This window comes from Cucurbita pepo, chromosome LG19 (genome assembly GCF_002806865.2).
Source record: "Cucurbita pepo subsp. pepo cultivar mu-cu-16 chromosome LG19, ASM280686v2, whole genome shotgun sequence".
Taxonomy (NCBI): Eukaryota; Viridiplantae; Streptophyta; class Magnoliopsida; order Cucurbitales; family Cucurbitaceae; genus Cucurbita; species Cucurbita pepo.
The window spans coordinates 6,850,220-6,877,284 of record NC_036656.1 but is presented as its reverse complement, the minus strand read 5'-3'; the positions used below and the strand labels follow the sequence as shown (position 1 = coordinate 6,877,284).

The 27,065-nt window shown below is 37.2% G+C and overlaps 6 protein-coding genes across 13 annotated transcripts; all 6 read left to right on the top strand.

The window, feature by feature from the left end:
• Positions 1–361: 361 nt before the first annotated feature.
• On the top strand, positions 362–4,196 carry LOC111781428 (probable UDP-3-O-acylglucosamine N-acyltransferase 2, mitochondrial). Of its 6 annotated transcripts, none has more exons than XR_002812983.1 (11): positions 374–798; positions 905–1,115; positions 1,239–1,315; positions 1,598–1,647; positions 1,943–2,007; positions 2,102–2,153; positions 2,266–2,336; positions 2,455–2,521; positions 2,647–2,718; positions 2,852–2,995; positions 4,002–4,196. XR_002812983.1 is itself a non-coding variant. In XM_023662003.1 (10 exons), exons 1-10 carry the CDS (start codon positions 606–608, stop codon positions 2,912–2,914), a joined length of 921 nt encoding a protein of 306 aa, XP_023517771.1. In that variant the 5' UTR covers positions 374–605; the 3' UTR covers positions 2,915–3,096. The 6 variants fall into 6 exon arrangements, 3 of the variants coding, with proteins under 3 accessions (XP_023517774.1, XP_023517771.1, XP_023517773.1); XR_002812982.1 differs by lacking the exon at positions 4,002–4,196 and adding an exon at positions 3,103–3,179; XM_023662003.1 differs by lacking the exon at positions 4,002–4,196 and having other exon boundaries at positions 2,852–3,096.
• A 1,491-nt stretch (positions 4,197–5,687) lies between these two features.
• Positions 5,688–7,328, top strand: LOC111781429. Of its 3 annotated transcripts, XM_023662008.1 has the most exons (7): positions 5,691–5,930; positions 6,023–6,108; positions 6,260–6,439; positions 6,563–6,662; positions 6,806–6,901; positions 6,947–7,055; positions 7,138–7,328. In XM_023662008.1, the coding sequence occupies exons 2-7, from the start codon at positions 6,082–6,084 to the stop codon at positions 7,223–7,225; spliced, it is 600 nt and encodes a 199-aa protein (XP_023517776.1). In that variant the 5' UTR covers positions 5,691–5,930; positions 6,023–6,081; the 3' UTR covers positions 7,226–7,328. The 3 variants fall into 3 exon arrangements, with proteins under 3 accessions (XP_023517777.1, XP_023517776.1, XP_023517775.1); XM_023662009.1 differs by having other exon boundaries at positions 5,688–5,930; positions 6,343–6,439; positions 6,806–7,055; XM_023662007.1 differs by having other exon boundaries at positions 6,806–7,055.
• Positions 7,329–9,090: 1,762 nt separating this feature from the next.
• Positions 9,091–11,129, top strand: LOC111781319 (polyubiquitin). The gene is made up of 2 exons (XM_023661847.1): positions 9,091–9,195; positions 9,549–11,129. The coding sequence occupies exon 2, from the start codon at positions 9,549–9,551 to the stop codon at positions 10,920–10,922; it is 1,374 nt and encodes a 457-aa protein (XP_023517615.1). The 5' UTR covers positions 9,091–9,195; the 3' UTR covers positions 10,923–11,129.
• Positions 11,130–14,271: 3,142 nt separating this feature from the next.
• On the top strand, positions 14,272–16,278 carry LOC111781760 (pectinesterase-like). Its single transcript, XM_023662451.1, has 2 exons — positions 14,272–15,343; positions 15,424–16,278. Exons 1-2 carry the CDS (start codon positions 14,287–14,289, stop codon positions 16,113–16,115), a joined length of 1,749 nt encoding a protein of 582 aa, XP_023518219.1. The 5' UTR covers positions 14,272–14,286; the 3' UTR covers positions 16,116–16,278.
• Positions 16,279–16,721: 443 nt separating this feature from the next.
• On the top strand, positions 16,722–21,373 carry LOC111781700 (CRIB domain-containing protein RIC10-like). Its single transcript, XM_023662388.1, has 6 exons — positions 16,722–16,779; positions 16,867–16,967; positions 17,041–17,134; positions 17,226–17,333; positions 20,744–20,859; positions 21,332–21,373. Exons 1-6 carry the CDS (start codon positions 16,722–16,724, stop codon positions 21,371–21,373), a joined length of 519 nt encoding a protein of 172 aa, XP_023518156.1.
• Positions 20,793–26,729, top strand: LOC111781235 (homeobox-leucine zipper protein PROTODERMAL FACTOR 2-like). The gene is made up of 11 exons (XM_023661717.1): positions 20,793–20,933; positions 21,332–21,768; positions 22,009–22,197; positions 22,929–23,372; positions 23,474–23,575; positions 24,812–25,012; positions 25,091–25,265; positions 25,347–25,618; positions 25,700–25,795; positions 25,879–26,277; positions 26,359–26,729. Exons 2-10 carry the CDS (start codon positions 21,376–21,378, stop codon positions 26,248–26,250), a joined length of 2,244 nt encoding a protein of 747 aa, XP_023517485.1. The 5' UTR covers positions 20,793–20,933; positions 21,332–21,375; the 3' UTR covers positions 26,251–26,277; positions 26,359–26,729.
• Positions 26,730–27,065: the final 336 nt, after the last annotated feature.

Sequence of the window (27,065 nt, the reverse complement as noted above, 5' to 3'; positions counted from 1 at the left end):
AACTACCCGTTGAAAAATTTATACAAACACCAAAAATGTGCTCTTTTTCACGACCATTCTATTTTTTTTATTAATAAATTTCAACTTTTTATTTAGTTTTAATAATGTCAGTATACTTTTCTTATTAAAAAAACAATGTTTAAGACTTGCGTCCTTAGCAAGAAGATCTCAATCTTTTCTTTTTAATTAAATAATTTCGAGCATATCCTTAAATTGATTAAATTTAAATTTTTTTTCTTTGAATTTCTTGCACTTGTTGAAAATAAACTATTGTGCGCAGAAAGTATTTTAGTGAAAATTGATTAAAGGGTAAAAAAAAAATGCAACAATTATCTAAATTATTTTTTTGAAATAGAATATATAAAAAGAAAAAACACGTCAGCGTCGTCAAGTCAAAGAAAACGAACCGATGTTCTGGAGACCTATTCAATCGGCTTTAGGGGGGCGCCGTTCAATCCAATTTTCTGGGCTCTGTTGCTCTTCTGCTCGGTCATACGCACAGTTACTGCTCGTCCCGTCGGAGGAAGTTAATTAGCAGTTACTTCGACAGAATCAGAATCAGCGCCAACCTAGCTACGACAGATACTTCTCTTATTCTGTTGGCCATGGAAGTGCTTCTTAGACGGTTAGCTTCTGCCGATGCTGCTCGGTGCTTGTCTACTTCACTTGTTGGGTCCATTTCCGATAAGTGTATTCGTGCCGGTCCTAGTTGCCGAACTCGATTCCCTTTTCGCTTCGGTAGCCTTTGTAGTTTTTCCGACTCTTCGAATGAGTCAAATGCTTGCTCTGTCTCTTCTGGTAAGCCTTAGCTTTTGTCCACCTCTTGCATTTCAGTTATGCTGATTTTTAAGTCCAAAATTCTTCTTGTTTTTTTTTTTTTTCTTTTTCTTTCTCGTTTGCAAAGTAGAAAATGAGGCTGCAGTAAATTGCAATGGATTTCGGACATGGCGTAATGGAGGTGGGACTTTTCACCACTCCGCTTGCATTGATCCTACAGCACTCATCGAGACTGGTGCTGTGGTTCACTCGAACTCTGTCGTTGGTGCAAGTGTGCGTATTGGATCAGGATCTGTTATTGGAGATGCTGTTACAATTGGTCAATCAACAAGGATTGGGTGTGTTTTCTTCTTTGACGGGATTCACACAAAGCTTTCCATAGTTTTCGAATAATGAGATCTTACACTTGCGTCCTGCTTTTTGCTCTTTTCTTTGTAATGGAATTACTTTGCAATCTCTAGGTATAATGTTGCACTTAGTAACTGCACCGTAGGTGATTTTTGCGTTATCCACAATGGAGTGTGCATTGGTCAAGATGGTAAGGCTGATTTTCTTGAACTCAATTTTCTTGGGAATTAGAGGAACCATAAGTTTCTTCCCATAAATTAAATAATAGGAGAGGAGACGCATATATCTATCATTGATGCCTATATGTCAAAATTCCAACCCAAATACTCAAATGCCAAGTGATTGTCCTCCATGGAACGTTTAACTGCAGTATTTATGATCTTTTAACCATCTTTATTCATCAATTGAATGACTTAATTCCAAGGTGAACTATCAAAATCAAAATGCTAATTCCAAAGTTTTCTCCTTGCAGGATTTGGATTTTTTGTGGATGAGCACGGGACTATGAAAAAGAAACCTCAAGTTTGTGTCATAAACCTTTGTTTCCATTATTTCTACATCCTTTGATGGAGAAGTTTAATAGCTACTCATAAATTAGTGAACTACTTGATTTGACAGACTTCAGCCTTTGCTTTTCAAGTGTCAATCTCTTATATTTGATAATTACTTGTGATTTTGGGATTCTTGATCCTACATCATTGGTTTCAGGATGCATAGTTATGTTTGGTAGAAACGATAAAGATATTGCCAATATCAAATTCCTTTTTATATAAGGAGTTGAAGTGGTTGTCTTATATTTTCTTCTCATCTTTCTTAGATGCTGAATGTTAAGATTGGAACGAATGTAGAGATTGGTTCAAATACATGCATTGATAGAGGAAGGTACTGCAGCAATGGGCTGTCTATGTTTTCTTGGCAATATTGCCTTTGGGAGTAGGCTGAGCTGAAATACTAATATAGTGATCTGTCTATGCAGCTGGAGAGATACTGTCATAGGCAATAGTACAAAGATTGACAATTTGGTTCAGGTTTTTCCTCCCCCCACCCACCCACACACACACACACACACACACACACACCAGTACTCCATAGTCGAAAATTGTCATAGTGACCATCATCAATCTCTTCCTGGCTATTTAGATCGGTCATAATGTAATTATTGGAGATTGCTGCATGCTTTGTGGGCAAGTGGGAATTGCAGGATCCGTCACGTACATCTTTTTGCTTCTTCCAAGCTCTGTTGTGATTTCTTTTGTTGCCGATTCAATTTAAGTTCAGTTTCTGATGAAACTCCTCCAGCAATGACTTTGGGTGGTTCAATTCTTTCAGGATAGGGGACTATGTGACATTGGGTGGGCGAGTAGCTATCCGTGATCATGTATCAATTGGATCAAAAGTATATCTCTTCAAGTTGGATTTAGTATTTACTACAAAAGCACCAAATAGATCTATATGTTTCCTGTATGCTTTCACCGATAAATATGTTTTGGATTACGGTGTCTAACTAGTAGAAGTCTGCAGGTCCGGCTTGCTGCCCTGAGTTGTGTCACCAAAGACATTAAGGAACCTGGGGATTATGGTGGCTTTCCTGCTGTAAGGATTATATACTGGTTTCACTTTTGTATACTTACTACACTTTGATGGTTCTAGAATAGTGAATCAAACTTCTTGGTTACTGATGTTAACTGTCAGCACATGTAACTATAAAATCCATCAATGTTTGCAGATACCAATTTCTGCGTGGAGAAGGCAAATTGCTAAGCTTTCTCAGTCATCGAGGAAGAAATGAAATCAGGAACTTCAAGCTTCTTTCGTCTGCTATGTACTGACATCATATGAGGTTGGAGATGCAGTTCATGCAAGGGTGTAGGTAATTACTGCTATGACTAGCATTTTTAGATCCTTAGCTGACCTATCAATAGATACTTATTTTAATATTTTGATTAGATTATTAATTTATTAAACATTGCAATCTAGGTGGTTGATGCTCTGTATGTACTCTATTTCACAATGCTCAGTGTCCTTGCCATTTGAAGAATTTTCTTTTTTGGTTTTTCCTTATTCTTCATGGATTTAGAGTGGGATTCTTCTACAAAGAGTAGGCAAACTCCATTTTTAATCTAAATCTTAAACATAGCTATTGAACTGTGGTGTACTTCCAATTTGTGAGATCCCACGTCAGTTGCAGAAGAGAACGAAACATCTCTTGTCAAGGTGTGGAAACTTCTCTCTAGAATACGTGTTTTAAAACCTTGAGAGGAAGTCTAGTAGAGAAAGTTCAAAGAGGACAATATCTACTAGCTGGTGGGCCGGTGGGTTTGTCAAGGTGTCCCACGTTAGTTATAGTGGGGTTGATATTGGACTCTGTCCCATAACCTTCTTGTTAATAGGGCGAATGGGCTTTTGCTGTTTTCCCCTGAAGCAAAAGTTACAGAAATGGTCACCATTTTGACCTTGAAAGAAACAGCTGAAGCACGTACCCAACCGTGCCAACTTTGACTTTCTGGATTGAGCACAATCCAGTGCATCCATGTCTGTTTCATCCATCTACCGGAATAAACTCCTACTAGGAAAAATAATTAGTTTACTGCTTTCTCTTCTCTGTTTCTTTCCTTTCAAAAACATTAAATAAAATAGTAATTCATTGACAAAAGACCAACTATGAGGCAGTCTAAACAGAATTCAAGTGCCATTTTATCAATCCAGAATGTGCAGCCTAGACCTTATGCAACTTACCATATATTAATTTACCAGACATGAACCCAATTACGCGCCCATATATTATAAACTTTTCATGTCACATTCTGAAGCATATAGTATAGTTTTCAATTTTAATGGTACCATACCGTCCATTAAAACCTCCACTTATTCCGCAGATTATTCCTCAACGTTCGCCAGAGTCCTTCCAAGTCTGGCTCAAGTGATGGTTTTTTTTTCTCTCCCTTAAATATGATTCTAAATTCTTGTGAGAAACGACAAGTGTTGGTTTTTTTAGTTGGGGTGGACAAGTAGCGGTTGAAAATGACGTAATTTCAATTTCTGTCCATTAGTCATCATTCAAATTATACACTAATCTCTATTTAATCTTAAGGAATAATCATTTTCCAATGGTGAAGGGTTGACAAGTGAAAATATAATTATATGTTGAGTTCTTTGGTTAAATATTAAATGTCTATAATATTCGAAAAGAAAAATAAATAAATAAATTATGAACTTGTACAAGTTCATTTTTTAAATAAGTTATATAGACTATTATAGATATTTTTTTCTTAAACAAAGTTTGCCAACATTATAAAGGAAAGTAAACTATATATATTAAATTGAAATGTCAAGTTGGTTAAAAAAAAATTGAAGTTGTCTTTCTTCCAACCCTACAAAATTTAAATTTCCATTTAAATAATAAATACTATAAAGATAAGTTCTTAATTCTTTTGAGCTGTATTTTCTAGAAAACAAAACCCAGTGCATGCTTGATATTATTTCTTTTCAATTTGATATACATATATATATATATATCAACTCGTTGGTTGTTTTTTGATATATAAAATTAAAAATAATATATGTGCCTAAGAATGTCCATTATGTCATTTTATGCTTAATATTTATTATATATTTTAAAAGTATAAATGATAAATTATTACTTTTGCCAACTTCGAACGAAAGTATGACTGTAAGAGCTTAATTCAACTATTTAGAGCTTAATTCAACTTATTGAATAATGATTAAAAAATAGGTTAAGGTCAATTTTGTGTTAGTTGATTAGGTTGAATGGCAAGTATGGGATGTGAAAGATACCTGCCATTCTTTTAGTTTTTTATTCAAGCTAATTTAAGTATAAGTCTATGGATTAAGATATATATTATCAGTCAAGAAACTATATCGATTCTACGTATTATCGAATTAAAAAAGATATTAAGACATTTATAGATATATATTTTTTTTCATTTCTTACCGTCATATTCATTAATGTATTTGGACATATACTTATACCATTTAATGTTTTATGACACATAACAATCTGTTCGTAATAAAATATCCGACTTTGTTGATAAAAAATGTATTTATTTAATTCTAAATTGCTGTCAGGTATCCAATTACCTAAGGAAAATAATAATTCAACCCATCATCAGTTTTTTACCAAGTAAAAAAAAAAAAAACTTTATTTATTTATTTTTAATGTATTTAAGGGTAAAAATTAAAATCAATTTTAATTTTTTTTTATGGTTAAGTATATATTTTAATTTTAATTTCTTTCTTAAAAATTTAAAACAGAAATTATAAATTTATCTAAATTTTTTTCAATTATTATGTTTTACTTTTTTTGGGTTTATCGCTGGCCAATTCTAATATTCGGAATTTAAAATTTTTGTTTAGTATAGAAATAAACATAATTATATAACTATAATCCAAGATAAATTTCCATTAATTAAAAGCATATCTATTACCATATCTGTAATATGATATTCTAAAAACAGAAAAAAAAACTTCAAATTATTATTTTGATTATGTATAAGATAAATTAAAGTGATAAATGGCATGATTTGTTTAATATATAATCCAGACCGAAACACTGCAAATTTCCCAATTCATTCTCTGTTCTTATTTCCTCTGTTTCCTCTGTTTCCTCTGTTCTTGTTTCCTCTGTCTTCATCAGCAAATTGCTCAACGCATTCAAGATCAAAATCCAGTTAGAATTGTATCTAATTTGTATTCGTATCCATTCATAGTACGTAATTCGTAGCAGTTTACAGGAAGAAAGAACGAAAGAAGAAGCACCACAACCGATTCCTTGGAATCATTCTCAGGTTTGGATCGCAGTGGATTCGTTGGGTTTGTTTATCTCTTTATTTCCCCCAAATTTTGACTTCTTTCTTCTCTTTCTTTTTCATCTAATCAGTTCTTGAAGCTCTTCCTGTAAATTCAAGTCGTTCTTCATTTCTTGCTTCTTGTTCTTCAATGGAATCGGCGGACAATCCGAAGTCGGTAAGCGTATTTCTTATTATTCTAATGTAATTTACGGTTTCGGGTCATTAATTGTGTTTGTTACCGATGACCATTAATTCCCAGAAGAGCCTTGGGTGTTTTCTTTTTCTTCTTCTTTACTCCAAACCACTTATAAATTAAAACGGTTCAGGTGATACCTTCTGGGGAAGTGAATAATGGGGTAGAAAAAGCAGTGGTTCCCGACAAAATTTTAATTTCCGATCAAACAAACAGGTCTCAGTACACAACAAAACCCGATAGCTTCATCATCGATATGGACAGCTTTTCCAGTAGTACCACCAAGGAAATTTCTCAGTCTTCAAGCATTTCCGTGAGTTTCTTTCTTTCATTTTGTCTTTCCCGTTTAAGATTAAGTTCATATAAAAATACAAATTAAGTAATTTAATCAGAGGATTAAAAGGAGACGTTTTGTTGTTTTTTACGGAAACGGCAGAGGAATTTTAGCAGAAAAGGTACGTTGCGTGGCGGAAACAAAATCGGGCAAGATCATGGTGCTGCTGCTGATGACACAGAACAGTCCATGTCCCCAATAGGTAAAGTGACTTGAAACACCAGCTTCTGATGCACGTGCATAGCACTTGCCAGATTCAACAACAGACAAGAAGGGAACATGAACACTTTGGAGCTTCTTTTTTTTTTTTTTTAATTTAGAATTTTCCCCATGAAAAATGTCTAGGCGGTGTGGTACTTGGAGCGGCTAGCACGCTCGAAAAGCAGGCGGTGGTGATGGGGTTGGGGTCCAGGGAAGAACTGGGCGGTGGTGGAAATGGTAGCGGCGCACTGAGCCATGAGATTGCGAAATCGACCGGCCACGGTTGCGGCGGCACGGAAAGACTGAGCGTTAGAAGAAGCAGCTTTAAGCGATCTTCACAAGCTTGCAGCTGGTACTTGGACCCCAGGAAGATTTTTATGTTGTGCGCCACACTGTAAGTTGATTTATTTGGTTCCTTCTCTAGCATAGCAATTTAGAGACGGTTCATTTATTTGATGTATTGAAAATGGGAACAGGTCGTGCTTGGGAACCATGGTGCTGATATACTTTGCGTTTTCATCTGGAATGTTGAATGGAGGAGAAAGCGAGTTAGAGTTAGATTGATATAGAGGTCAACACAAGAACCCCAAACATTTGGGTTACATTTTTGCTGATAAATAAAATATGTATAAATGTTGAATTTGAGAAAGGAATTAAAAAAAAAAAAAAAAAAAAAAAAAAAAAANATAATTCAGCTATTTGTTGACGCAAAATGTGCATAGATATCAAAATATTATTACTCAGATTTAAGAATGAGAAAAAGAATTCGGATCCAATGTTCAATCTTGATCGATATTCACAACCTTTAAATAGGATACAAGATACTAAATAATATCTACAAATAAAATATAAACTAACTAATCCTGATAATAAAATAAAATATACTACTATTCAAATCCAACTGAATATCTAAGATATATTTTCTAACTAATATATTCTTCAAGATTACGGATATTATATATTTCATAACTAATTCATAACTAATTCAAACTAAAATAAGTTGCACATTTATTTCTAAAATCCCGTTTTTTTAATTTAAACAATACTTATCGAACAAACATGTATTCAACAACTTTTTTCTTTTAATAATTATAATTAAAAGTCAAATGTACTTAATTATTATTTACTGTAATTGTAATTGGTTGGTTGTGAATTAAATTTTATTAATTGTTTAGGAAAGAGTACACGGCAATTTAATGGTAGGTTAAAATAATAAAAATATCTTACATTTTGCAATTTATTTCAAAAAAAAGTTTAAAAAAAAAAATCATGAAAGGCTTCAAAAGTTAAAAATGTATTAATTAAATGTTTTAAGTTCAAGAACATTTTATTTTATTACTTGTTTGGGTATTAATTATACTTTTTAATAAGTTTTTATTGAATATTTGTTTAAAAAAAATATTAAAAGGTGCCCGTGAAGAATTGTGATACATATATTATTAGAGTTTAATATTGAATAAAAAATAATATAAGAAAATTTGTCAACTTTTGCCTGGGAATATTAAACTACTTCAAGCATTATTAGAGTTAATCATATGAACTAATTTAAGATTAAATTCACGATATAGAAATTTAATTGAAACTTTGTCCAAACATGAATATCAATTTTATAATTTTAACTTATAAAATTTTAACTCACTAGACCACCATACCCTTATCCTCCCAGAATTGAATTTCTTTTCTATAAGCCGTAAAGATATTAGTAATTTAATTATTCCATTGCTTACGGATTGCTCGGTACATCACAGAAAATCAAGCAACGGTCATCATTCATTGATATTCACGCACCGGGTCCACTTTCATTGTATTCAAATCTTAGTAATTTTTTGGGGAAAAAAAGTAATTACAGATATAATGTTTTTTCAAAGGCGGTTGCGTCGTAATTGCATATCAACACCGCTGGCCGCCCACAGTAATCTGGCGTGATAGTCACGCGTTTAAAAACAAGTGGAAGCCGCGGTCAATTATGTTTTTGCTTCGACTTTAATCACGGTTAATTTTATTACTTGTTAAGAAAATTCACTCGTGTTAAATTAATTATAATTAAGTTTTCCAGAAATATTTAATATAAAACAAAAACAAAAACTGTGAAACAATAAAATATTGCACTTTTGAATTTAAAAAGGCTTTATAAAAAATATATAAACACCAATATTTTATTGTATATTCCCACGTAATATCGTTACCAATAAATATGTATATGATATTTTGTCAACCACCACCGCACCTTTGAATATAAAAAATAAAATATATAAATATTCGAATTGCATTATTGGAGAGATAGAGGTGATGTTTGGCTTTGCTCTTTCGGCATCGTTCTTATCGCTTCCACCACTATTTCCAACCTGTTTTTGTAGCTTAGCTACAGTTTATGGTCCACGTGTCGTGCATCCAATGGACCTTCATCAAACAATTTTTTATTGAACTGACGATTTTATCCTCGTTGTCCGCTATAAATTAACCCCTCCGGCCCTTGTTTTCTTCATTCTGTGTTCTTCAATTGAGCTTCTAACCAAACATCAATTCTGCTCAAGGTTCGTGGCGTTCCGTGATCTCTCTCTATCTCTCTTTTTTTATTTTTTTATTTTTTTATTTATTTTGTTTGTATTATTCGTTAGCTTTGTTCATGTTTTCTCTACACGTTTGGATTCATATTGCGTTTTTAGGTTTTGTTGTTCTGAATTTCTTTGTTTCTTTTGTTTATGTGCTGGTTTGGATCTTTACGTGATTTAGAGTATCTGAATGATTCCGATGTTATGATATTTGTTGGATGAGTAGGTTTTAGGATTTCGTTTTTTTTTTCTTTTTTTTAATTGGTTTAGATGTACACTAGGGATTTTGAATTCTAGGGCTAGAAATTCTAAAATTATCGTTTTCTTTCTGGCAGATGCAAATCTTCGTTAAAACCCTAACAGGCAAGACCATCACCCTTGAGGTCGAGTCGTCTGACACGATCGACAACGTCAAGGCTAAGATCCAGGATAAGGAGGGAATTCCCCCGGATCAGCAGCGTCTTATCTTCGCCGGAAAGCAACTAGAGGATGGCCGTACCTTGGCCGACTACAATATCCAGAAGGAGTCGACGCTCCATCTGGTCCTCCGTCTTCGCGGTGGTATGCAAATATTCGTTAAGACACTGACCGGCAAGACCATCACCCTTGAGGTCGAGTCGTCTGACACGATCGACAACGTCAAGGCTAAGATCCAGGATAAGGAAGGAATTCCCCCGGATCAGCAGCGTCTTATCTTCGCCGGAAAGCAACTAGAGGATGGCCGTACCTTGGCCGACTACAATATCCAGAAGGAGTCGACGCTCCATCTGGTCCTCCGTCTTCGCGGTGGTATGCAAATATTCGTTAAGACACTGACCGGCAAGACCATCACCCTTGAGGTCGAGTCGTCTGACACGATCGACAACGTCAAGGCTAAGATCCAGGATAAGGAAGGAATTCCCCCGGATCAGCAGCGTCTTATCTTCGCCGGAAAGCAATTAGAGGATGGCCGTACCTTGGCCGACTATAACATCCAGAAGGAGTCGACACTCCATCTGGTCCTCCGTCTTCGCGGTGGTATGCAAATATTCGTTAAGACATTGACCGGCAAGACCATTACACTTGAGGTCGAATCGTCTGATACCATCGACAACGTCAAGGCAAAGATCCAGGACAAGGAAGGAATTCCCCCGGACCAGCAGCGTCTTATTTTTGCTGGAAAGCAACTCGAGGACGGCCGTACGTTGGCCGACTACAACATCCAGAAGGAGTCGACCCTCCACTTGGTCCTCCGTCTTCGTGGTGGGATGCAAATCTTCGTCAAGACCCTGACCGGTAAAACCATCACCCTCGAAGTTGAATCCTCTGACACCATTGATAACGTCAAGGCTAAGATCCAAGACAAGGAGGGCATCCCACCAGACCAGCAGAGGCTGATCTTCGCTGGTAAGCAGCTGGAGGATGGAAGGACTCTGGCTGACTACAACATCCAGAAGGAGTCTACCTTGCACTTGGTGCTTCGTCTCAGGGGTGGGATGCAGATTTTCGTGAAGACCTTGACTGGAAAGACCATCACGTTGGAGGTGGAGAGCTCTGACACGATTGATAATGTTAAAGCCAAAATTCAGGACAAGGAGGGCATCCCTCCGGATCAGCAAAGGCTTATCTTCGCTGGTAAGCAGCTGGAGGATGGAAGGACTCTCGCTGATTACAACATTCAGAAGGAGTCCACTCTTCACCTTGTTCTGCGTCTCCGTGGTGGTTTTTAGATGGATGGTGGTGTCATGTTGGTCTGGTCATTGTGGTTTCTTACTTGTATGCTTTGTTTCACAATTCAAATGATGGTATGATGATTTAGTGCTTCGGCCTGTTGGCCTTAATATGGTTGTCGATTAAAATAAATATGGATTGGTTGTTTTCATGTACTTGTTGTTTTCAATGAACTGAGCATCGTAATGGTGCATTACTACGTTGTATATTCATCGAGTCGAATCATTTTTTTTTCTGACCGATGTCATCAGGATTCATGTATCGCCGGAAGAAGGATGTTTTCGTTTTACTTCTTGATTAAGAATGGCCTTCGCCATTTTCATCTTCGTCTCATTTTAGGGCAGTGCCTGCTCCATAGCCCTTTTATTGTTCATGTCTAACTAAAATTATTACCAATCACCCTTTTATATTACCCTAATTGAAAGGAAGAAAGATGACTTTAATTTTCAGGTACTTGGTTTCCAGGTATAGCACAAACCCCCGCCGAAGCACGATTCAAGAGTTCCACACATAATTGCATTGAAATACAGTGAGCAGTTAACCACATATGCAGCACGCAGATATCAAACCAAATATAAATTTAATCTCCTAAATGCAAAGATCTGATCCAATTAGGAAGTATATTATTTGACATTCAGCTTCACACAAGGGGATCCACTAGTTCAGATACAAGTTCTTTTCACATTTGAAAATCCCTCACTTCAGGAAATTTAATATCTGAAGCAGACGGGAAGGGATCTATTCTATCAACGAAGAGGAAATGAATTCGGTGTAATATAAACTATCGCCATCTGGTGTAATCCATCTCAACGACCAATCAGTTTCTCGTTCCCTTACCTCTTCGAAAAGCCCTAGACCTTATTCTCACTCGTCATTTTCTTCGATGCCCTCCAGCATCACGACAAGTCGGAGCTCCACCTCAAAGAACTCCGCCATGAATTCGGCCTTGTTTCATCATCTTTCATCACCAACAACACCGATCCCTCCAAGCTGATATTCTTCTATCAGGGCTCCGGGGTTTGCTGTGGGTTTCTTATATACTATTGTTGGGTTGCGTTGGCTTTCATTACTCATGTGCTTGTCAAGGCCAGGAATGTGAATACGCAACGGGTCGCTATGATGGTTTGGGATCACTTGAGGGTTCTTTGTGGAGGATTTTCACTGCTATCATAGTGTCTGTACCGATATAGTTGAGTTTATCTTCAACATTCAAGAGGGATCCTTTTTACAAGTCTAAGTTGCAGTATGACTATGCTTACTTCATCTGGATCAATCGCTACACCATGATAGAACGCACAACCACGATGTGAGCCATACTGCTTCCCTTCGGTTTTCTTGTTAGTATTCCTTTTTCCATATCGATAGAGTATCCGAGTCAACTTGCATACACTACGACTAATTTTACAAAACAACCGTTTGACTTTACAACATTTAGCTGATAAAAAAAATTCATAGGATAACAAATTGATAGTGAATTCATTGAAGTTAGAGCCATACTAAACAAGTTTCGTGTAGTGAGTTTTTCTACCACGACCAAGAAATTATAGCATACCCTAATCCATCCCAAGATCTAAAGATATTGGTTGGAAAATCTTTTGAGAATCCGATTTCAACCTATTTCGTCAATTATAATCCGTAGCAGTTGCATTTTAGGTACATTTTGACTAATTTTTGTTCACCAATTGCAGCATAATCTCAGGAGCAATCTTGGCACTTTATTGTCTTTACTAAAGTTTGATTTTTAGAGTTAAATAACTTTGAATACGATTGCAAGTTGTTCATATTAAACATTATCAAAAGAACTTCATTTCCATTACGATCACAACTCATTTTCATTACTGTTTAGAGTTGACGCTAACATAGTAGTGGGAATAGACTCGAAAAAAAAAAAATTATGTTTAATTACCATGTTGAATATTGTTTATATGATGTGAGATTTGGGTTCGTGCCTTCATCATGAACTGTACTAGATTTTATAGGATATCTTTTGTTTTTTCATCATCACTCATTGCAGCTCTCACTTATTATAATGTTTTGATTTTTGCTTTAATACTGAATTGTAAACAAAGTCCCTCTCGGTACCTTATACCAGCTGGTTATGTCGGCACATTTAATATTAGTCCACTAAAATCCCAGAAAGGTCGAGCCAAATTCCTATGAATTGTACACCTTTCTTTTGACTACAATAACAATTAGATGCTTTGGGTATTAAAAAGAACAAATAAATAGCAACAAATCTTTGAATCCCATAATAAATATAATGCCAAGCTAAAAGCAGGGCAAGTGTCGGATAAAATACGTAATTTCCAGAAGAAAAAAAGAAGAGAAAAGAAAACTACTTAATCATGAACTCCACTACCTCAGCTGGAGATCATTATCCAACTCCCTTAAAGTATTTATGTCTAATCATTACATGTTAGGCTCCCTAAAAGTAAATAGAATTTGCTTTACTTATGTTAATTTGAATAATAATTGAATTTATATCTTCTTTGTTGACACAGAAGTAACATTAAACCAGCAATTTCGTACAGGAATAAGGATGTTATATTAAATAAAAATATATATCATTCCGATAAGATGCCAAATCCAATGGCTTGTGGACAAACAATTCATTACCACAAATCCAATGAACTATAGCTGCATTTTTATCATGGAATTTGTATGATATTGTCCACTCTCCGTATAAATTTTCATATGTTTATTTATTTATTTTCAAAAAGCATAATACCAATAAAGATAGTATCTCTTACTTATATACTCATTTTTCTCCGAGAACTAAGTACACTATTGAACCTACTTCTTTGGAGCCTTTGAACACCTTGAACAAAGTATACCATTGAGTCTCCCCTTCAATGATTCCAAAGACAAAGAAAATGTTAAATTATTGAAATTGAGTCGTACAAAATGATAATATCACCAAAGAGAATTCAATGAATTGAGGCGGTCACGTTTTTATTGAGGGATTTGATAGGAACAACGACTCTCCACGTTGGTATGATATTATCTATTTTGAGTATAATTCTCATGACTTTGCTTTCGGTTTCTCGAAAATACTCTCACACCAATAAAGATAGCTTTTTTAACTTATGTAATTATCCTCCTTTCAAACAAAGTACACCATTAAACCTCATCTTCTCTTTTGTTAATCTAATAGAAGTTTAGCACGAATTTTCACTATACTACACTTTTAAGACTCACAATTTTTTATTCGACATTTAAGATAAGAGCAAGATTAACAACCCTCCATATTGGTATGATATTATCTACTTTGAACATAAAGTATATGAACTTTGAACATAAATTCTCGTGATTAATTTTCTAATTTGTTTTAGATGCATAGTATGCATATGTGGGAGTCCAATAATGCACAACAGGACTTCCCTCTCCATTTTGGTATTTAAATATGTGGTGGGTGAGGTTATACTCATCACTTCAAGCTTCACTGCTAGCACTGGAGATTTGTTCATGGCGACCCATGAGCCACTTCTTCCTCAACCCCCCAAAACTACCCGCCCTAAGACCTTCTTCACAATCCTCTTTTTTTCTCTGCTTTTGTGCTCTGCCATTTTCATCACCAACAAACTCATCAATTCAGACCCATCTGAAAATGGTCATCACCCCTTCCTTCATAACATCTGCAACATGGCTTACAACCAATCATCCTGCATTCAAATGCTCGCCTCTGAATTCCCCCTTCTTCAAGAAACCAAAACCACCAACGCGGCGAACTTCTTACAATCCTTCCTCCGGAAATCCACAAGCAAAATAGTCAACACCATCGAGAACGCCAAAGATCTCCGCCGTCGAATCAACAACCCACGCGGTGAAGCAGCTTTGGCCGACTGCGTCGAGCTCATGGAGATCTCAATGGATCGAATAACCGACTCGATTTTGGCTCTCAAGAGCAGAAGGTGCGGCACAATCGAAAATGCACACACATGGCTGAGTAGCGTGCTGACAAACCACGTGACGTACTCGGAGGGGATCGAGAATTCAATTTCGAAAACGGCGGCTATGGATTTAGGAGTTGAAGAGCTGATTGTGAGAGGGAGAAATTCATTGGGGATGTTGGTCTCGATTTGGGGATCGGGCAAAGAAGAGATGGGGTATCCGAGTTGGTTGAAGAAGGGAGATAGGAGGCTGTTGGAGGTTGTGGGGAGAGGAATGAAAGCGGATATAGTGGTGGCGAAGGACGGGAGCGGGAACTTCAAGACGGTGAAGGAGGCGGTTGAGGCGGTGCCGGACAAGAGCAAGAACAGAATTGTGATATATGTGAAGAAGGGTATTTATAAGGAGAATGTGGAAGTGGGGAAGAACAAGAAGAATGTTATGTTGGTCGGAGATGGAATGGATTCCACCATCATCACTGCTAGCCTCAACGTCGTTGATGGATCGACTACATTTAGGTCTGCAACTGTGGGTAAGATTAACAACCTTCCTCTTTCCCTCCTAATTTAAATCTGAAAGCCATATTTGATGATCTCCGATTTCATAATCCAGCCGCCGTGGGAGATGGATTTATAGCCCAAGACATCTGGTTCAGAAACACCGCCGGGCCGGAAAAGCACCAAGCGGTGGCTCTACGGGTTGGAGCCGACCAATCCGTCATAAACCGGTGTCGTATCGACGCTTATCAAGACACTCTCTACGCCCATACCAACCGCCAATTCTACCGCGATTCCACCATCACTGGCACCGTGGACTTCATTTTCGGCAACGCCGCCGTGGTATTACAGAACTGCAAAATCGAACCCCGACGTCCGATGAGCAACCAGGCCAACATGGTGACAGCGCAAGGCCGAACAGACCCAAATCAGAACACTGGAACTTCCATCCAAAAATGCCAAATCGTGGCAAGCTCCGACCTGGAGCCGGTTAAGAAGTCCATTAAGACATATTTAGGACGGCCATGGAAGGAGTATTCGAGGACCGTGGTTATGCAGTCCACACTCGGCGATCTCATAGATCCAGCGGGCTGGGCGGAGTGGAATGGGGACTTTGCATTGAAGACGCTGTACTATGGCGAGTATTCTAATAATGGGCCGGGCTCTAATGTTAGCAAACGAGTGAAATGGCCCGGTTACCATGTCATTACGAGCCCAGCAGTGGCCCAAAAGTTCACGGTGGACTCACTTATACAAGGAGCTGAATGGCTGGGCTCCTCAGGTGTGACTTTTATCCCAGGGCTGTGATCGTATGCGCTTGTTGGATCTTCTCTGCTTGTTGTTGTGATGCAGTATAAAATAAAATTTTAAAAAAAGAAAAAAGATCTTTTGTTGTATAATAATTAATCACTCCTTAATTGAGTTTAGTATGAATAAGAAAAAGAGTTGGTATGAGGTTATTATAAAATTATATATTTATATTTTATAATAAAAGAGATTTAAACCTACTACATATATAAATTAATCAAATAGTAAGAGCTGTGATTTATGATTCAAGAATTAAAATATAATTAAATATAATTAAAAATAGATAGAATGAGATCATGCTTCCCATATCATACCACAAAATGCCGATTTCAAGAAAAGCGGATCTTCAGATTTCTAATTACTCTCATGTCGGAAAACCACAACAATATTAATTATATTATTATTATTATTGTGGAAAATAAAACGTGGTTCCAATTATAAGAAAGTTTAAAATAAAATTTTAAAAAAAAAAATCCATTAATATAATATTCTGGCATTTGTAGATATTTAATTTAAGTTCATAAAACCTTTAATTACAAATTCCAACACTAATTTAATTCTCCCTTCTTTTCCATCTCTATCTCTCTCTAAATTCTTCGCTCCACCATGGCTTCTAAAATGAAAGGAATTTTCAAAAGTTTCAAATTCATCAAACAAATTTTTGGTAATACTTCTTTCTTTTGCTTTTTATTTTTTATTTTTTATTTTTTAAAATCAAACTATCACTAAATTCAAAAGTTTGTGATGATAGTGAAAGAACGTGAGATAGAAATTGGGTACCCGATGGATGTGAAGCATGTATCTCATATCGGGTTGGATAGTACGTCTCCATCCGGTTCGAATCCGAGCTGGGTATGTTTTTTCTCTCTTCAAAACCTTTTTAAATTTGGTGTTTTGTTTATTCTTGTTGTTTGAAAAAACGCAGATGAATGAATTTAGAACCGGCGATGTGAGTGAGAGAAGAGATTCCAGTTCAACCGCCATAACTGCTCTCACTCATTGGTCCACTCATTCCCAAGGTCTGTTCTCAATCTAATTTTTCACATAATCCCAGATAATGGGAATATCAAATTTAACAAGCATTTCTACGTTGGATCTGCTGTGAAGCAGAATTCGATGTTTCAATAGGTTACCAATCGGCATCCGACATGTCGATGGAGCTTCAGCAGCCACAACTTCCAAAGAAACCAAAGAAAAAAAGGAATTGCAAGAACAACAAAGTCAAAAGCTTCCTGCAATAACAAATTAATGGCTCAGTTTTTCCAGAATCCGTCCCAACTTTTCAAAGCCTGGATGTTTCTGTTCGTGGGAGTGAAAATTTCTAAATTTCTAAATTTCTTTTCACCTCTTTAGTTTAAAAAAAAANTTGATCTCTATAATTAGTTCAAATTTAATCTGTGAATTACAAATTCAAAATTTTAATATAGAAATATAGAAATACACATAATCACTATGTTCAATCGATAGTCAAAACTATATTATATGATTGTGAAAAACAAAGATGTGGGTTTGATCATGATTATGATAATATTAAGGTACATAAAATGATATGCACGGGAATTAATGTTTGACAACAACAAAACAGAAACATACAATTAAAAAGATGTCTTCGGTTAAAAAAATTAAAGGGTGGTATAGGAAGATTCCAGTACACTCTGCCAACCATTATTATTTTCCTTTATTAATTACACAAGTATATAAATTTCACACAGTCTGACTTCCATTTTACGTCACTGTTCCAAAAATTACTTCTGTACCTTTGGGATTCTCTCATCAATCTTCTTCTTCCAATTCATTTTCTAATGTAAATAATCCATTTACATATGAACATACAAGTAACCCGTACTAATTATTTTCCCACACCTTCATCCAAATTATCAAATTTGTTACAAATAAATATTTGCAATAGATGTTATGAAAAGGAGAGGGATTGATTGGACGGATGCTAAGGTAGGCGTGTAGATTGAAGAATGAATGTTGTCATTATTTGTCACTCCTAACGTTGTTATACACAATGGCCCATGCATCCACCTAAAAAAGCATCTCTATGTTCCAAACCAAATCAATTTAATATTTTTTCGGACCTGGCTTAATGGGTTTTAAGGAAAGGTTGAATCAGATCAATGTAAATTACCTTGGGAAGGTAAATGGTGAAATGGAATTGGGAGTGGTGTTTCAGTTATACCAAGGGTTTAAAAAGTTAAAGAGGTAAAAGGTAAAAATAAAAAAAAACAACACACACACAAGGCCATAAATTTGAGGGGTTGAAAATTTAATGTTGTTGGGTGATATGTAAATATCAAAATTAAAGAAAGGAAAACTTGTATCCCCACTTCGTGCTTTTCCCTTTTCAGGTGATTCGATTTTTGCTTTTTAATTTACATTTAATAAAAGAGTCACATCAATATTATTATTATTTTAAGGAATGGTTGCATGCATAATGAAATCAACTTCAATCTCTCCAACCATAAAATTGAACATTAAAAATTTGTCATGAGGAGAGCTTGTCAATGGATATGGAGAGGTTTAACAATGACCACCAAATCCACCTTTCTTTAGGGTCCAGCATTCTTACTCGCACACCGCCTCGTGTCTACCCTTTTCGAGAAATAATAAGAAGGCTGATATCATTTGTAAACGATCCAGGCATACTACTAGCAGATATTGTCCTCTTTGGATTTTTTCTTTCTCGGGTTTCTCCTCAAGACTTTAAAACGAGTTTGCCAAGGGAAGGTTTCCACACTCTTAAAAATGATGTTTTGTTTTCCTCTCCAATCAATATAGGACATCACGGATAGATGGGTCCCTGAGAGGTTGGACCCTAATAATTTTTGGGAGAGAGACTTTAAAACAAAAAGTGGAAAGGGCGGGTCGAAGAAGATTTGATATATATTTTAGATAGTGACTAATGTAATATAGTTTGAAAGTGTTGAGTTGGAAGGATAGGATAGGGTGTTGGGAAAAATGAAAGTGGAGCCCGCACAGTAAGAAAAATATTAGATCTCCTCCTGGTTTGTTTATAGACACTCTTTTTTTTTTTTTTACCAATTAGAGGTTAGTAGGGATGGTTGCTTAGGTAACATTTTTAGAATGGGAATTTTATTTATGGCCATTATTATGTTGATTGGTTTGCATGGAAAGCACAATAGTTAGAGGTAGAGAGGGTTTGTTTGGGGGAATGGAGAGTGAATGGGCATGTGTTTGTTTGTGGTAGGGTTTTGTACAGATTAAAGTGGAGCCCGGTGATGACCCAACCGACATACCAAACGAAAACAGCAAGGCCGTAGCTGCTGCGTTAGTTCTATATGTTTCACTAAATCGTGTACAATTGGGCATCCCAAATCCCAAGCCTTTGGTAGGTGTGCTATTGTTACGTATTGATTCCCGCGCCATCCCTAAGGCACTCATCGCTTTCTCCTCCGATTGCATTTCGGGGTTCGGACCACACAAGACAACCACAGGCACCACTTCCCCATCTGAACTGAACCGAGAGAGACCTTTCGTCTTGGTTTGCGCCACCACTCCCTCCCCCACCCCTTTCTTTCGTTTTTCAAATAATTGTAGGTTTAATAAAGTGTTTAATCAAGTGGATAAAACATATATTAATATAAATATATATATATATATATATATAAAAGTATAAATAGGGGACCATTGCATTAACATACACACTGATTTGTTCAGAGAAATATATAAGAGCGAAGAAGTGGTGGAATTGGAGAAATGAATGGAATGAGGACCGGTTTTAAGGAGGTTGGGCGGTTGCGTGTCCTGACCTCCTCAAAATTTATTTGATACGCATTTATGCATTCTAAATTCTACCCTCAGACAAAATAATAGTATTAATGTATTTATTTTTATTATTAATAATAACAACAGACCATTTATGTTTTCTGATTACTACTCTCTGTTATTTGGGACACATCTGTCTCCTTCCACCGCCCCCACATTTTTATTTTTAATCTCTTCATCTTTCACATTCACATTCACAATCTCATCATTTCATCTCCTGTTCCATTCCCTTCCCATCATTAAATCTTTATAATCCCATCACCAAAATATATATTATTTTAATCCCATCGTGATTTTCACACATTTTATTAAAGACAATATGTACTAGCAATGAGGTTGGACTGTTACTGTTACAATTAAAGTAAGGAAGGAAGGGGTGAGAAGGATAAATAAGCATGCGCGCATTTAGATTTATAATAATAAATGTGAGTCTGGCACAAAATTTACACTCCAATGCTCCCCCTACTAAAGTATGCAGTAATTCTTGTGACCATACCCCAAAATTTAAATTCCATTAAATGCGTTTTTCGTCCCTCTTAATACCCTCTGCAAATCTCACCAACCTTGCCTTATGCTGTCCTCACCTCTTTTCCTTCTTCTCAATTCCTTATTTACTGCTTTATCATTTGAAATTTCCAACTCAATTAATTTGAGGTTAATATTGTGAGATCACCAATCATCTCAAATTCCTCACCCCACATATTGTAATATGATATTTGTAGTAGTTAGTTGCGCATTGATGCTTTTGGTGGTAATTGCAAACAGTATCTCAGCTTTTTGTCTGACCACAGTACACACTTAGTTTGATTACTTATTACAACCTCTGCTGCATTTGTGCTCCTCCTCCTCCTCCTCCTCCTCCTCCTCCTCCTCTTCACGTCTCTTCCTCCCACGCCCCACACTTGGCAATAACATTCTGGGATTCATTCCACCCACACTTGCACTTGGTCCTGTCTTCGAACCCTGCCCAAAACACCCTTTTCCCCTTTTATTTTCTTGCCTTCGCTTTCGTAGTTCATCCCACGGGTAAGTTTGTTTTCATCCTTTACTCTAATTATTATTGAAAATTATTGAAGAATATTTGAAACTCAAAATTCAAACAAACATGGATTAAGATGGATACCAATATTATTTTGTAATCAAGAGACACAATTTTCGATAGAGTACTTATGCATATGCATTGTTTTTTTGTTTTGTTTTTTTTTCACTGCAAGTACTTATTTTTACTGCAGTAAAAAAAAAAAGGGTAAAAAATGTAGCACTGTCATTCCTGAAAACCTACGTACTCCATGATTTCGTACAAATCAGACATAATACTTGTAATAACAATCAAAATCAGTGTTCTTTTTTTTTTTTTTTTTCAATTTCTTCATGCAACGTGCCTCCTAGTCATTAACGAGTGACTGCATGTTGTTGATATATAGATTGACCGAACGTATTGTATTGGTGAAAGAGTTGGAGAGTGAAGATGTTCGATCCGGATATGTTTGATACGCATCATCATATGCTTGATATGGCCTTTAACACTTCAGAAAACGAGTTGGAGAATGTTAGAGACGATGATTTTGAGGCCAAATCGGGAGCTGAAATGTTAGGGGAAGCTTGTGGGAGTGACCAACAACGCTCCAAGAAGAAACGCTATAATCGCCATACGCAGCACCAAATCCAAGAAATGGAAGCGTGCGTAACCACCAAATCCAAGAGGCTTATTTTTTTTTTTTTTTTTTTTTTTTTTTTTTTTTTTTNCTTTAAGGAATGTCCTCACCCAGATGACAAGCAGAGAATGGAGCTGAGCCGCGAGCTGGGTTTGGAGCCTTTGCAAGTCAAGTTTTGGTTCCAGAACAAGCGCACCCAAATGAAGGTGACATCTCTCAACCACCATGTTTAGGGTTTATAATTCAAACTTAAAAAACTTTGTGTGTTTTGAATGTGAGAAGGCCCGGTTAAGAATCATGACTCTCTACAATGATATGATATTGTCTACTTTGAGCCTAAGCTCTCATGGCTTTTCTTTGGGCTTATCAAAAGACTTCATACTAATGAAATGAAGATAGTAGTCCTCACTTATAAACTTCGACTCACTCCCAATAATCCTCAACAGGCCCAACACGAAAGACATGAAAATGCAATGTTAAAAGCCGATAATGAAAAGCTTCGAGCGGAGAATATTCGGTACAGAGAAGCATTCGCCCATTCAACATGCCCCAACTGCGGATCCTCCACAGCCCTCGGCGAAATGTCCTTCGAAGATCAACATTTGCGTATCGAGAACTCCCGTCTGCGAGATGAGGTCCGTCTCCTCTTTTTATTATTATTATTATTATTATTATTATTTAAAAAAAATACTTCTTCAAATCTAAAAAAAAAAGAAAAAAAAAAAAAGAAAAAAAAGAAAGGTCATATATAGCCCACATGGAAGATCATGTTTCAATAATGAACGATAGCTACTTCTAATATTTCTTGATAGATACCACTACCTCACCCTTTCAACCAAACATTTATTATTCACCAACAAAATCTAGATTCCTTAATAAATTTCTGTTTTCTCCTTTTTATTTTTCTTTTTTTTATTTTTCTTTTTACTTACAAAATTGAAAATTTTAAAATTTATTGAAAGAAACAGCTTGTATGTATCTATGAGTTATATCTACTATTTTACCATATTTTTAAATGGGTCGTATTCAAAAAAAAAAAAAAAAAATGTTGTTCTCATGTTCCTACCGGAAATAAAGGTTTATTAAATGGTGTGTTGGGGTGTGAGGAGAGATTATAAGTATGAAAAAGAAGAAATTTTTATGATTGTTAGAAATTAATAATACCTTGTCCTTTTTCTCTCTTTGTCATAAAACATTAATTCACAATTTTGTTCATTAATTAATTTGTACTTTGCTATTGCTTTCTTTACCAAAACGTACTGAGCATTTATTGAGGAGTCCTTAAGCATTATTTTTAGGGAAGTTTAGTTTAGTTTAGTTTAGTTTAGGGCTTCAAATTAATAACAAAAGTCTTGATTTGACACAGATCGACCGAATGAATGGATATGCCCCAAAATGTGCAAAGCCACTGCCTTCTTCCTATTACCACCTACCCTCCAACGCCCCCACGCGATCTCTCGACTTGGGCATCACAAATTTCGGTCAACAGTCGTGTTTCGTCGGAGAAATGTATGGAACCGCCGACTTTCTCCGCTCCATTTCCAGACCTTCTGAAGCCGACAAGCCGGTCATTGTGGAGTTGGCCGTTTCGGCTATGGATGAACTGACCCGGATGGCTCAGGCTGGGGAACCGTTGTGGGTTCCGGGTGATAGTAAGTCCAGTGAAGTGGTGCTTAATGAATCTGAGTATTTGACCAGTTTCCGAGGCGGAATTGGGCCGAAATCGTTGGGCTTGAGAACTCAAGCTTCGCGTGTTTCGGCTATTGTGTTCATGAACCACGTTAAGCTTGTGGATATTTTTATGGATGCCGTATGTTTTTGTAATTCTTGTTTGTTTTCATTTGGTTTGTTGCTGTGGATTTTTATTCTTTTTTTTTTTTTTTTTTTTTTTTTTTTTTTTTTTTTTTTTNGACGCAATGGTCGACTGTGTTCTGTGGGATTGTTTCGAGAGCATCCACAGTGGAGGTTCTTTCCGCTGGCCTTCCTGGAAACTGCAACGGGGCCTTGCATGTGGTAATTAAACTAAACCCAGATTCATTTTTTTTCATTTTTATGTTATTTATATTTAACTGAATTATATGTTTTTAGTTAGACTAATTTAGGAAAGGATGACGAGGATCCACAGCTAGTAGTAGATATCGTCCTCTTTCGGCTTCCCCTCAAAGCTTTAAAACTCAGTCTGCTGGGGAAGGTTTCCACACCCTTGTTAAGGGTGATTTGTTCTCCTCCCCAACCTATGTGGGATATCACAATCCACCCCCTCCCTTCGGGGCCAAGGTCCTTGCTGGCACTCATTCCTTTCTTCCATCGATGTGGGACCACCACCAAATCCACGTCCTTTCGGGTCAGCGTCCTTACTGGCACACTGCCTTGTGTCTACCCCCTTTGGGGAATAGCGAGAAGGCTGACACATCGTCCGGTGACTGGCTCAGATATCATTTGTAACGATCCAAATCCACCGCTAGCACATATTGTCCTCTTTGTGATTTTCTTTTGGGCTTCCCCTCAAGGCTTTAAAACGTATCTGGTAGGGGAAGGTTTTCACACCCTTGTAAAGACAGGTGATTTGTTTTCCTCCCCAACCAATGTGGGATATCATAATCCACCCCCTTCGGAGGCTAGCGTCTTTGCTGGCAGTCATTCCTTTCATCAATCAATGTGGGACTACCACCAAATCTACCCCCTTTGGGGCCAGCGTCCTTACTGGCACACCGCCTCGTGTCTACCCCCTTTGGGGAATAGCGAGAAGGCTGACACATCGTCCGGTGACTGGCTCGGATATCATTTGTAACGACCCAGATCCACCACTAGCAGATATTGTCCTTTTTTAATTTTGGAAATCCGTGATTTCTAATATGGTATCAGAGTCATGCCTTAAACTTAGTCATGTCGATAAAATTCTCAAACGTTGAACAAAGAATTGTGAGCTTTGAAGGTGTAGTCAAAAGTGACTAAAGTGTCGAACAAAGGGTGTATTTTGTTCGAGGGCTCCAGAAAAAGGAGTCGAGCCTCGATTAAGGGGAGGCTATTCGAGAGCTCCATAAGCCTTAGGGGAGGCTTATAGTGTGCTTTGTTTGAGGGGAGGATTGTTGAGAATTATTGGAAGCGAGTCCCACGTTGGTTAATTTAGTGAAAGATCATAGATTTATATCATACGATTGTGGAGTCGTGTTCTAATCGGGGACTAAAACGCATCTAAAAGTTTGGTTTAAAGTTCCAAACTAACTATGATTGTGTGTGTACACGCAGATGAGCGCTGAATTCCAAGTCCCATCGCCGCTGGTTCCGACTCGCGAAAACTACTTCGTAAGATACTGCAAACAGCACAGCGATGGCACATGGGCTGTGGCTGATGTTTCCTTGGACACTTTGAGCCCTTCTCCCATCCCAAAGAGCCGACGGAGACCCTCGGGTTGTCTAATTCAAGAATTGCCCAACGGCTACTCTAAGGTTGTTTCCAATTATCATTAATTATCATCTAAACAGTAATAATTAACACCCACTAATTATCCGTGATGGATTGTTCAGATCACTTGGGTGGAACATGTAGAGGTCGACGAAACTGGCGTCCCTTCAATGTATAGACCGCTCGTTAATTCAGGCCTTGCTTTCGGCGCAAAACGATGGGTCGCTACTCTTGATAGGCAGTGTGAACGTCTAGCCACTTCCATGGCAACCACCATAGCGACCGGCGAATTACGCGGTACGGCTCTTAGTTATGTGAACCCAATATTCCTCTGTTTTCATTACTAGTAGTATTTTCCTAATGAGATTACTATGGCAGTGATGTCGAGTATTGAGGGAAGGAAGAGTATGCTGAAGCTGGCTGAAAGAATGGTGACGAGCTTTTGCGCTGGCGTCGGCGCGTCCAGTATACACGCTTGGACAGCTTTGCCGGCCGCCGGCAGTGATGATGTTCGTGTTGTGACGAGGAAAAGCACCGATGAACCAGGGCGTCCACCTGGTGTTGTGCTTAGCGCGGCTACCTCTTTTTGGATCCCTGTTTCTCCTAAGGTTGTGTTTGATTTCCTTCGGAAAGAGAAATCTCGAAGCGAGGTACACCAAGTTGATCAATTTTGTTCAAATTCTTAAATTTTACGAAAACAGAGTACTGAAAATATTTGCAATGTTTTTCAGTGGGATATTCTGTCGAACAGGGGCTTGGTTCAGGAAATGGCAAACATAGCCAACGGCCGCCACTCTGGAAATTGTGTCTCGTTGCTCCGTGTCAATGTAAGATTTATTATTATTATTATTTTTTCAAAATTAAATTAACAAATTTGAAAAAAAATTGATTTTTTTATTCTTTCGTGTAGAGTGCAAATTCGAGCCAGAGCAATATGCTGATACTACAAGAGAGCTGCACCGATTCCACAGGATCATACGTTGTTTATGCTCCGGTGGACACTGTTGCAATGAACGTGGTGCTAAGCGGTTGCGACCCGGATTACGTGGCACTTCTACCGTCGGGATTCGCCATACTTCCCGACGGACCCGCCGGCAGCAACGGCGGAGGAATTCTGGAGGTGGGGTCCGGTGGGTCACTAATCACTGTTGCATTTCAAATCCTGGTTGATTCAGTTCCAACGGCGAGACTTTCAATTGGATCGGTTGCCACCGTTAACAGTCTGATTAAGTGCACGGTTGAGAGGATCAGAGCCGCTGTGATGCGTGAAACCCATGATTAAAAAACGCTCCTTTTTAAGTTTAAGCAGGTAAAAAAATGTACAATAATTATTTCACATGACATCTTCCAAATATATTGGATGTTTAATTTGTGATTTATTGGAAAGCAGTAGCAGAGGAAGAAGAGGAGTTGAGAAGTCAAGAACGCACCTTGAAAAGCACTTTCTGCAGCCTCGCGCAGTGGTTTAGAGACGAACGGGAAGAGTTTGTAGGTCGGGAAAACCAGAGGATAGAGCCCTGAAGGGTTCAGATGAGGTTCGGGCATTGACAACTCAACGATTAGGAAGGTTTTTGTGGTTTTGTAATTCTGTATTTCTTTAGGTTTCCTTCTCATTAGGTTGGTGAATAATGTGTAGAGACTCCTATGTTTCATTCTCCTTTATTGGTCAGATTCACTTAGAAAACAGTTTTGAATTTGTTTCAAATATGAACATGGTTCTGAAGGTGATAGATTCTAATGTATTGTTTGTGTGTTGAACTATTCTATATTGTTTCGTTTATTCGTTACACAAGTTTAACTTCAGCATTACTAACTCAATTGATGTTGATCTATACTTTTTGTAAATATCCTACTCAAACCATCACTCATGAGAAGATGATAGCCGTTGATTTTGGTTCGGGGGACCCCAAATGGTTGTCAATAACCTGCCAAGTCCCATCTTGGTCGAACAGCCGTCAATTATTGAACCCACAAAGGTGTTTGATTTACTTGGAATCTCACTTTAGGAACTTACGGTGAAGAACCACTCCCAGAGTTTGATCCATGTGGGTGCCTGCCTCTAATTGGACATTTGGAATTCAGTGAATTATTTCGTGT

Bases quoted from the DNA above. Each gene is read 5' to 3' on its own strand.
- LOC111781700 (XM_023662388.1), top strand. From the start codon at position 16,722: ATGGCTTCTAAAATGAAAGGAATTTTCAAAAGTTTCAAATTCATCAAA. The intron at 16,780-16,866 runs GTAATACTTCTT...TTGTGATGATAG, and splicing joins ATTCATCAAACAAATTTTTG to TGAAAGAACGTGAGATAGAA. The intron at 16,968-17,040 runs GTATGTTTTTTC...GAAAAAACGCAG, and splicing joins CCGGTTCGAATCCGAGCTGG to ATGAATGAATTTAGAACCGG.
- LOC111781428 (XM_023662003.1), top strand. From the start codon at position 606: ATGGAAGTGCTTCTTAGACGGTTAGCTTCTGCCGATGCTGCTCGGTGC. The intron at 2,008-2,101 runs GTACTGCAGCAA...CTGTCTATGCAG, and splicing joins ACATGCATTGATAGAGGAAG to CTGGAGAGATACTGTCATAG. The intron at 2,522-2,646 runs GTATATCTCTTC...AGAAGTCTGCAG, and splicing joins ATGTATCAATTGGATCAAAA to GTCCGGCTTGCTGCCCTGAG.
- LOC111781319 (XM_023661847.1), top strand. From the start codon at position 9,549: ATGCAAATCTTCGTTAAAACCCTAACAGGCAAGACCATCACCCTTGAG.
- LOC111781760 (XM_023662451.1), top strand. From the start codon at position 14,287: ATGCACAACAGGACTTCCCTCTCCATTTTGGTATTTAAATATGTGGTG. The intron at 15,344-15,423 runs GTAAGATTAACA...TTCATAATCCAG, and splicing joins ATTTAGGTCTGCAACTGTGG to CCGCCGTGGGAGATGGATTT.
- LOC111781429 (XM_023662007.1), top strand. From the start codon at position 6,082: ATGGAATCGGCGGACAATCCGAAGTCG. The intron at 6,440-6,562 runs GTGAGTTTCTTT...CGGAAACGGCAG, and splicing joins CTCAGTCTTCAAGCATTTCC to AGGAATTTTAGCAGAAAAGG. The intron at 7,056-7,137 runs GTAAGTTGATTT...AAATGGGAACAG, and splicing joins TTTATGTTGTGCGCCACACT to GTCGTGCTTGGGAACCATGG.